The following is an 11656-nucleotide window of genomic DNA, read 5'->3' on the forward strand; positions in this document are numbered from 1 at the left end:
TCGTAAGTACAGTACTAGCAGTAGTAGTAAGAAAACCGTCTAGAAACGGGACAACTACCGATTACCAGATTTAACGATTTCGATATTACCGTATCACTTTCTTCTAACGATGTCTTTAGACCTTAAAAAGTACAAAGATCCCCCCCCCCCCACATTTTGGAGAAAACTGATACTCAATCAATGAATTGTACGGTGTACGCCGGCGTACAGTTTGACGTTGTACTGAACGATAACAGCTGATAACAATTTGACGATTACCTATTGCGCTGACATTGATCATACCTAGTATTCAACCGAAATAGCTATAAACATCATTTGATTCAAAAATTAAACTAGAATTTTGAGGGAATGCTATTGATTTTCGAACAAATGCAAAATTCAACACCAAAATTTATTTACGGACGATACGATGGCGGCCAATGTACAACATATTATAATGTTGTTCAGGCCCCGGGGTCCAGACGATCGGGATTTCTTTTTTCAATCGTTCTCAAATCGAACAAGACTTTATTTCTGAGTGAAAAGTATTTTCGACTTACAGCTCATAAACAAATCCAGTGAAAAAATGTAAAAAACTTTATACTTTCAACAATTTTGTAAGTATACCGCGCAACTTAATTTTAAAACTTCGGACACCCGGCCCACCTGCCCCTTGCACTGTGCCCGCCATGTTGGATACGATACGAAACTCAGGTTTCAGACGCATCATAAATATATGTGACCGAAATAAAAGTTAAATTGTTTTAATCAAGATTAAATTATATTCATTGGGCTTTGAAGGAAAAAATGTCCAAGATGCAAGGCTTCAAAACAAAGATATGCTTTATACTGTACAACTACTAGTACAAGGGGGCATCCAGTTTACAAGTTTCATTTTGAAGCGACGGACATTTTCTCAATCGATCTAGAATTAAATAACTTCATTTCTGCCAGAATATTTTCGTCACACAGCCAAACCATATACTTTTGTTTTGATAGTATTGGGGTTTGTATTTCAAAAAGAGGTTACGAAATATTGGCTTTGAAACAGTAAAATACTACATTACGAAGAATGAGGCAGTGGTGTTCAACAATGTCCGACCGACTGCAGACATGATTTGACTTCTGACTGAATAATCTTTTTAGCTTAGAACTATCATAATAAACTATCAAATTTCTCCAAAAAAGGGGAATTATACTTACAATTTTGGAATGATACTTACTGAAAAAGTTCTTCACTCAATCACTGTGGTCAGCCGAGCTCTGCACTCCACCACGGACTGAATCTGACGCGACAACTGTAAGTCACGTGACAATTTACGTTCGATGTAGCAAACAGAAGTTTTCAGCGCATTGTCAAATATATAACTTCTGAGGAGCAATTTTAGAAGGGCCCAATCACTATATATTTTGGTTTTTGGGCGTAAAAATTAACAATAATCCTCGAGACTTGGCGAATATGTCCGTTTGAGTCTCGGTAACATGTATGTGGAGAGATAATACAGATATTATATGAAAATTAAGATTTAAATTTAAAAAAACCTCACTTCCCCCCATGGTTGACTTTTTATGCATCGAACATATAAACTGTCGATTTTGGAGTCCCTGATATCACCAATTTAAATCAGTTCCTGTGGTTGAAACCTGATATATGAGATTGTATTATCATTCCCTGTTGTGTCAATCTTTAACACTTCAAGAGGCACATCGGAAAGTATTGAATCATAATCTCAAAACGTTAAGGGGAAACAAAATTTTCTCCCTAAAGATGATTTCCCCCTATGGTAGATTTTTTCCGCATGTATATTCCCCCTAATCCTCAGATAGGTACATATATATATATATATATATATATATATATATATATATATATATGATGAAAATACAATAACAGCCATGTATGACGACTGAGTACATAGTAGGCCCACAGTCACTTGTGAGCTAATATTTTATTCAAGGATAGTCATAATACAAAATACTAGTAACTTGTTTAGTAAAAATACAGGTGACAGTAATATTCGTAACTATTTTCTACCATGTTTGAATAGAATATTAGCCCACAAGTGACTGTGAGTCGGCCAATATACATTTTGTAGTATGTGTTTTATGGCATATTCATTTACTCGTGCATATTATTATTGTTGTTTTTTTGTAAAAAAAAATTCTTCGTTTGCCTGTTTGTAAATTGTAACGCGGCATGATGTGTAGGAGAGTCAAGTCGCGCTGTCCCTTTGGTTCTAAAGGTGAAAGGTGAAAGGTTATTTGAGGTCACTATCTTCTGCAAACGTATCAAAGTCCACTCTACAGCTAACGTGTCAAAGAGCTCGTTTTGAGGCCATTTTCCAACGTGGTAGGAAATTTGAAGTCACCATGGACAGTGGAAAATCGACAGAGTTGCGAGTTCTCAACTTAAACTGTTGGTGAGTAAAACAAATATTGTAAAAGCAGGGCGTATTTTCTGGCGACGATCGCGCGACAATGAATAAATTGCAAATGGCTGCTCAGCGATTGTGATAGAATTTGCACACTCAAAGCAATGAAATCAAAATGTGTGTGTGCACCCAGGGAATGTAAATCTGATTATAAGGCGTGATATAGAGAGCGTATACATAAGTTGTATTTGCCTTTTTTTTTTTTAAAGATTTCGTTCTTTTCGCTCCCACTGCCAAGTTCCCGTTTGCATCTCGGAATCTGCTCCAACCCGGAAGTCTAAATACACGCATAATACCTCCACTCACAGTCTAGTTCCTATACAGTATCATTACCATTTACACCTCCTCTCACAGTCTAGTTCCTACACAGTATCTTTACCATTTACACCTCCACTCACAGTCTAGTTCCTATACAGTATCTTTACCATTTACACCTCCACTCACAGTCTAGTTCCTATACAGTATCTTTACCATTTACACCTCCACTCACAGTCTAGTTCCTATACAGTATCATTACCATTTACACCTCCTCTCAGTCTAGTTCCTACACAGAATCTTTACCATTTACACCTCCACTCACAGTCTAGTTCCTACACAGTATCTTTACCATTTACACCTCCACTCACAGTCTAGTTCCTACACAGTATCTTTACCATTTACACCTCCTCTCACAGTCTAGTTCCTACACAGTATCATTACCATTTACACCTCCACTCACAGTCTAGTTCCTATACAGAATCGTTACCATTTACACCTCCACTCACAGTCTAGTTCCTACACAGTATCTTTACCATTTACACCTCCACTCACACATGGTTTAGAGACCACATTGGCATCCAGACTAGTACAAATCTGATACCATTAATTTATTACATCAAAGAAACTGCCGAATGTATACCTTGCCTTTAGTTAGAAGACTTAACCTGTACACACTTGTTAAATTTACATGCATTATAATGCAATACTTTCCTTGACTGGCAAGTTCTCCATGTATAGGCTGGTTAAGTTCCTATATTGGCCAACTTCTCTTGATATCATTCCATTTATTTACTTGGTTCTTTTTCTCAACCATTTCAATTCCATATAGGGCAGCCCCACTCCGGGAAATAGAGGTATTTTAATAAACTTTGTGTTCTCGCAGTCACTTCATGATTTCACAATTGCAAAGGAACACCAAATTGAAAGTTTATTTCACCTCTCGTTCTCACACTGGGTCACCATAGCTACATGGGACATACATATTTATTAGAATTCTTAGTACTTATGAAATTTAAGATAAAAATTCATGAATATTCAGTGTGCATCTAATAACTATGTATGTCTGGTAAGTCCCATGATGCAATGGTGACCTCGTGTGAGAAAAGTAGAGATGAAATAAAGTTCCAATTTAGTGTTTTGTGACAATTTCCCAAAAATTGTGCGATGTGAAATCATGAAACGACTCTCCAGAACCCAAAGTATATGAAAATGCATATCTTTCCCGATGTGGCACATTCCCCTTTAATAATATACTTTTACCTCCTTCAGGGGCGTCCCCTACTTCAATGTGAGTAAACTACGACATGAAAGAATGTCTGATATTGGTCAGGAGTTATCTAAAGGACTAGTGGACATCATCTGTCTCCAAGAGGTATGTACTCTACTCAGTTCTCTTATGATGAACTACAAGAGAGCTGTCAGTATCTCTGTTACATTGCTGAGGATGAATATGGAAACTACAAAATAGCTCAGTGTCTCTGTTACATATGTAATAACAGTCATTTATCAGAAATTTAGAATTAATGTAGTGTTTAAGATATTGATATGATGTAGATTATGATGTGATATATGATATGATATGATATGACATGACGTGATATTATAGTTATCAAATATTACATTCAAAGACATATTTCTTGATGTAGTTTAATCTTTAGACCTTGTCATGGTAGTATTATTTGACAAGATGTACAATTTACTATAAAAGTTAATCACTTAACCAGTTTCATTCGACTAATAGCTAAGCCAATATTATTCTTTACAGCTATGGGACTTTGCAGATTTTGAAAAGATCAGAGATGCCATCAAAGAGAAATATCCACACTTTCATTATTTTCACAGGTAATCAGTCTATGTATGTATGTATAGTGTGTATGTATGCATACATGATGGTGTGAGTGCATGTATACTAGACTCTCTTACAGTCCTCTGAGTTTTGCTTCACTAAAAGGGTTGTCTTGTATGTACTGATATCTACTGCATAATAGGGAACTTGCAATCCAGACTGAGCATGCTCAGACGTAAAGGATTATGGGATTATCTGTGGTTATCATAATACCTAATCTGGATCTACCGATAAAATTAACCTCCCATAATTGTAAGGGTGACTATGAATTGATCATTCGTGGTTGCAAACAATGTAACGGTACTGTTTACAATACCAATTCATTAGTATTTATTATCACATTTCCCATGATGCAACATTCAAAATGGCAGGTTTGCAAGTTCCCTATTGTACTGCATAATTGAATATCCATGTACTGTGTGCCCTCATCGATCACATAGGGTTAACCATTCATTGACGTGTTACTGCGACACTCCGTGTTATCACGAAGCAATATGTAGCTAATGTGTAAAGTATTTGAAATTACAATTATATTTTATATGATTTTACTTTCATTTATTGTATTAACTAACAACGATTCTTTATTAATGGTCTTTCAGTGGTGTTATAGGAAGTGGTTTGAGTGTTTTCTCCAAGTCTCCAATTATTGATGCCTTTTTTCATCATTATTCCGTCAATGGTTATCCTCATCGGTATCGTCATGGTGATTGGTATGGTGGTAAAATGGTTGGATTGTGTCAAGTCCTCCATCAAGGTTTAACCATCAATGTATATGTCACACATGTAAGTTAACCATTGACTCACATATTTAACACTTATTGCCTTGCCTAATTCGGGCACTAGTAGACATCAATTCATCCAATTCTAATGCTGATATATCCTTAACACTGCTGATGAGCCATAGCACAAAATGTCTTTTAATACAGTTTTTCCTTGTTTTTCAGTGACTGTTTTATAGAAAAGTCCACCTTCTTTACACCACACATCATAAACAATGTATTTCTCTCTCAACTTTTTCACATGCAATATAGTATACTATGGTACAAATACCATGACATCATGTCTCAGTAAATTAAAATTTCTTAGTCTATTTATGTCTATTGTGTCTATAAAATATCAGCAATTCCTAGTCTTATTGTGTCTATAATTCCATGCATAGTATAATTTAATATAGCCACCATTCCATATCTATAAAGTATATTTATGTAAATCTGCCAGTCTAATGTTGTCTAATAATTCAGTATAGATACCATTCCTTGTCTATAAAATATCTGTCAATCTGTATGTCTCTATTTTGTTTATAGTTTCATGCTGAGTACAATTATGCTGTGTCACCATATCGTTTCCATCGGTTGATTCAAGCCTTTGAACTGTGTCAGTTCCTGGAACACACTAGACACACTAGTGATATCAGCATAATCGCCGGTGATTTTAACACAGAACCAAATGAGATTGGATATGAGTTATTCTGTAAACTGACTGGTGCTAAGGACTGCTGGATATCTCAGACCTGTAAACAGGTATGTATGAGTTATTCTGTAAACTGACCAGTGCTAAGGACTGCTGGATATCTCAGACCTGTAAACAGATATGTATGAGTTATTCTGTAAACTCACCCATACTAAGGACTGCTGAATATCACATGTACTACACCATGCCCAGTATTACATCACCTTTAGGTAAACACATTTTTTATACACTATCAATCAAATCAAATCGATTTTGGGGTCTGCACCAAAAAAACAGCGCCCTCAGTGGCAATCATAGTTTTAACCTGTTTTTGTACAGCTTATGGATAATATTGGCCCCTGATTAATAACTACAATATCTAATTATTGTGGGTTATTTTAATCAATTATCAGTGAACATACTGTCAGGTTGCCTGATTGAAAAATGGTACTCCAGTTACATCTAGGTACAGTTTTAACATGGTGACAGATTCAAAACGGAGAGATTTTGCTCAGGATTTAAACTTGTCACTACACTACCTACAGATAATACAGACCACTAATTAACAGATACAATGTCTTTTTATAAGTACTTGACCAATTTTAGATATATTGTCTTCGTTTATTTGATGAAGAAATGTCCCAATTGGAGATAGTGCCAGTTGAACAGTTGTTGTGTCATGTTCAGACTTTATGTTGTTTTGTCCTGATCTGACTGTTGTGTTGTTTGATTGCGGTCTGACTTATGATGTCTTTTTCTTGAAGGATTCCGATGACCCAGGTTACACCAGCTGTTTACCTCATAACTCATTCACTAGTCGTACAGCTAGGCAGAAGAGAATTGATTATATATTTTACCAAGCCAACAAACAGTGCAATGTAGAATGCTCCGAATGTCACGTTACCATGGGAATAGTTCCAGGAAAATCTCACAGTTTTTCTGACCATGAGGCAGTCAGTGCAATATTTAAGATAACTACTGATCAGGAGAAATCAAAACCAGGTGATTATTTTGTATATGTTCATTTTGTTCATGATTAGGCCTAATAAAAAAATTGTGTGGTTCCGATTACGCTCAATTTTAGAATAGGTGGGGTAGGTAGATTTTTAATTTTATTTTATTATATATTTTTTTCACTTGTGAGTGTCTAGTTCAAGTAGTTATGTTTTCCGTTGTTTTCCAAATGGTCTCTGTGTTATTGGCTTATTCCTATCAGATGTACAGCCATTACAGATTGGAAGAATAGTTTTATATTGTCTTTTTAAGTTGATGTTAATTTCTGCATCCACTATTTCTCGCGAGACTTCCAAGTTTTCGCGATTTTATTATTTTTTTCTCAAATATGTAAAAAAAAAGTTAGGGTCGATAGTGAAAAACTAGGTGGGGTTGGGTAACTGGAACCACACAGTTTATTTTTAGTAGGCCTTACAACCAAGATCAGAGGTTTTTGCAAAGTACAATCTATGTAATATTGCTAGAATTGAATGCGTCATCCTTTTTCCCTTTGAAACAAACACTCAGTGAAAGCATACTTACAGACATGGTTTAGTTGGTACTGACATTGCTTTGAATAACGTCTCAGACACTGTGTTCGTTATCTGAGATCAAATCAATTAATCAATCAATCAATCAATCAATCAAATTTCTATAACACCCATTTCCAGAGCAATGTTCTGTTCAGTAGCACTGAATGGCTAAAGCACACCATATGCTTTGGTGAACAAATAAGTCTTCAGTTTTGTTTTGAAACAAGCCAGGTATTGGAATTATTGTGTCTGGTAACCCTGATAGTAGACTGTAAGATACGTCGTGACGTTTCGCCCTCACCGGCCTCCTCTGTTAGGGGTTGGCCGATGGTTGAGGGTGCCCCGTCACGGCATACCTTATAGACTACCCTGATAGAGCACTTGGGCACTGCACAAGTGGTGACTAGATTTGAAAGTCTGAATTTGATTTGTATAATTTTGTTTAATTTAATTGAATTTATTTTTATTATTACACATGTACAAGAGATTAGTTACACCAGTGTGTTTGCATACCAGTGGTATTTGCACTGCAATGCAATACCAAAAACATTATTGCATACCTGCATGCAAATGATATGCAAATGAGGAAGCAATCGTTTGTTCTTTCAACATAATAACATGTGATTGCATAGTGTCATTTTTATGGAAATTTGTTGTTTGGGATAAACATGTGTAATAATAAAGACCCCATGCCATGTGAGTTCCAGTGTGGGTACTCGGGGGTATTTGTAGGAGTGCATGCAGTGTTTTCTATTGCACTTTCGCTCACTACACTCATGCAAGTATTGCCGCAGAGAACACTGCAAGCACTTGTGCTAATACCCCCTGAGTATGCTACACTTTCACTCACGCGTCATGGGGTTCTGTCAATTTATTACTCAATGCCAAAACTTCTTTTCTGAGTTCTCTTCATTTGTACCTTTCAGATGAGAGTAAAGACCAATCGTGTGAAGATAATGCCAGGATTCTAAGAGAAATGAGACAAGATTTAACCATGGCCCTTGAAGACCTAAAAAGTCGACAATTATGGACAAGAATCGGATTACTGTTATCTCTTATGTTATCCTTGATTTGGTTCATTCCTTTGTTTGACAACATCAAAGTGATCGTGTTGCTAGTGGTTACGCTGATAATAGCGTACTTATTTGGGAAAGCAACTATAGGTTTAAGAATGGAAAGAAAGTCATACAGGGAATGCCTCAATAATATGACATTGAAAATTAATAGTCTAGAGAGAAAAAGGAAGCAATGAATACACTGCCAAGATGAATTATTCAAATTTACAGTTTGATGGAAACTTTCACATAAATGTTCATGTAAATTATGATGTAAATTAAGCCATTTAGTTTACTTAAATTATGAGGGATTAATATGATATTGCTCTGGTAGTTGAGCATTCAGTTTTCTAAGATAGACACAAACTAAAACTATTGTTGCAACATGTTGATACAACAGTGATAAGCTATTGAATGGACATTGGTTTAATTATAATCTCAGTAGGGAGGTATCACAGAGTTTTATTGACAGAGTTCCATAAACTTACAGTGTAGTTGTTTTGGGACTTCCAATGTTTACACTATGTTGATCACAGGGTGTGATTAGAATCACACAACAGAGGAACCATTATCACCCACTTGTATAATCTACCACATTGAAGAACAATAGATTTAGTTTGCATCTATCTTAGTAAACCAAAGGCTGGATTACCAGAGTCGTATTTATGACATGTGCAAGTAATCTAATTGTCTGCAGTTTATAAATATTCATAAATTTATTGTAACATGTTTTTATCTTGGATTATATTCACTGTAGACACCAAGTCTCACCTGAAGTATTTGCTAAGTTGTAGTTTAAAGGGGCGCAAGCTGAATTTATATATTCTGAAATGTAATGGTTTTTTTGCATATTAAATTACTCACAATATTCTACTTACTGATGTACACTTAACCATCACTTGCGATTGACTGAAGTCAAACCCGATATTAAGATATAACTTATAAATGATCTGATGACGTAATTTATTATACATATCAAAAAATGTACAGGAACTCCCTAATATGCAACTAACAATGCCAGAACACAACTTGTAATGTCATGAAAGGTGTGGATCGGCAGTTTATCAAAGTTTTTTTCAAAGTATTTTCACATAAGTGAAAAGCCACTTAAAGAGAGAGACTCTCTTACCATCAACCAATCACAAACAGGGAGCACAAAAGTGATTAATTTCAATTCGACAATAGGAATTTCCAAATTTGAAGATAGCAAAACTTGTGTATTTTGAGTATGGCTACAGGTTAGTATAACAAAAACACTCAGTGAATATGATCCAAAGAAATGACTTTAGACCAAGGGTTTTTTATAAGTGTGTTGGACAAATTGACAGGATTATATCAAGTACATTTACTAGTTTATGTTATTTTCATACATGTTGACTTCAGAATGTAGTGGTTTATGTAATGTATCATGGTTAAATGTGATGGGAAACATTTTAAAGCTGCACTAGCTATAACTAGGGTGCTATTTTTTTGGTCAGACAACCAAGAATATATTCACTGAAAATTGTAAAATGCCAATAATTAGACACTGTACATGTCAATTAAAGGTCTGTTATATCTATAAGTAGTATAGTAATGAGTTGAAATTGTGATTCATTGGGGGTGCTGATTTTTGGGTATGGACCTAAAAACAATTTGACTGGATTTATTGCACCATAGTTTGTGTACTACTACACAAATGTATTTACCTACAGGTGATTCAATACTGTATATGGTGTACGATATTACGATTAAGTCATTCAATTTAACAAAACCAGTTTTAAAAAAAAAGTTACAGTTACAGCTAGTGGAGCTTTAATAGAATTGCAATTGTGTCACAATGCTTCATGCACTCCTCCAACTCTCAAATAAAATTCAGAAGAAAGGTATATGTTTTAAAAATAAAGGTTGCATAGTGTCACAAAATATCAATTACCAAACATGTTCATCAGCTTGTTAGATCAAATGATTTGCAAAGGTTGTAAAACACAAGCAGATCGGATTGAAACCTCTATGCTAAAAAAAAAACGTGAACTGCTTGTTTGTTATAACCTTCGTAAATCAAAATTTTAATAATTTTTCTAATACCGCTCACTTGTGCAGTTGTTTAGTTAATCTTTCCTGTAAGGTTTTCAGAAATATATTAATTTTACTGTCGAATACTATATTTTTAATTCATTTAATTTTCACAGCGAAAAGAAATTTGCTATTCTTCCTGCATCTAGTGTTTGCTTATTTATGCTTGGTAACTAGGAGTAAAAAGTACTTTCAAGTGATTTCATTTTAGTGTGAAAACAACACCAAAGAAAGACTGCAAGATACATCATGTCATTCTGCCCTCACAGGCCTTCTCTCAATGAGGAGTTGACTGATGTGTGAGGGCGCCCTGTCACTGCATACCTTGCAGACTACACCAGAGATAGCAATGAAAATATCAAAATTTTAAGCGAAAATCATATTTCATAGTATATTGTATTGTATTGTTGTTTGGTTTATAAAGTGATTATAATATACATATATGGTTATGAAATAAAGTCCTTGAACCGCTTTGAATGAATTGTGTTTATTTATTTATTTACGATATCTATATATAACTTCATTTTTTCCAACTTAGCAACTTTATAACCAGTATCGATAAATGGGCACAAGTTGAGTTTACACATGTTTGGGGGTAGTTTATGCTGCATATTTATAAGGTACTCACAGTATTGTACTTACTGGAGAACACTTAGCCACAATTTGCAATTAACTGAATTCTCACCTGGTATCAAGATATGATTTATAAATGATCCATCCGATGGGTAATTAATTATACGTATCAAAAATGTTCATGAAACTCCAATTATGCAATCAATTGTTCTAACAATGCTAGAAGATAATTGTAATGTTACAGAAGACATACATCGACAGTAAAGTCATTTTAAAATAGTTATAATGTAAGAATTTCCACCTGAGTAAAAAGCTTATAAACTCAGCTTGTACCACTTTAAAGATTACTATTTTTGATTCAGATTTTATTTGCATTTCAAGGCCACCACTCCCTGTGCAAGGAAGGGAGTTACATTATAGAATACAATATATTATGTGATACCGCTGCACAGGAGCTCAGTTGATTCTTGGTCACCATTGCGC

General features: G+C 35.0%; 1 protein-coding gene across 1 annotated transcript; it reads left to right on the plus strand.

Annotated features, from left to right (window-relative positions):
* The first annotated feature begins 2271 nt into the window (after positions 1–2271).
* LOC144453057 (putative neutral sphingomyelinase) lies at positions 2272–9117 on the plus strand. Its single transcript, XM_078144330.1, has 8 exons — positions 2272–2399; positions 3939–4041; positions 4435–4511; positions 5115–5298; positions 5820–6035; positions 6729–6966; positions 7206–7209; positions 8424–9117. Exons 1-8 carry the CDS (start codon positions 2350–2352, stop codon positions 8740–8742), a joined length of 1191 nt encoding a protein of 396 aa, XP_078000456.1. The 5' UTR covers positions 2272–2349; the 3' UTR covers positions 8743–9117.
* Positions 9118–11656: the final 2539 nt, after the last annotated feature.

The sequence above is a fragment of the Glandiceps talaboti genome, chromosome 23 (genome assembly GCF_964340395.1).
Source record: "Glandiceps talaboti chromosome 23, keGlaTala1.1, whole genome shotgun sequence".
NCBI lineage: Eukaryota > Metazoa > Hemichordata > Enteropneusta > Spengelidae > Glandiceps > Glandiceps talaboti.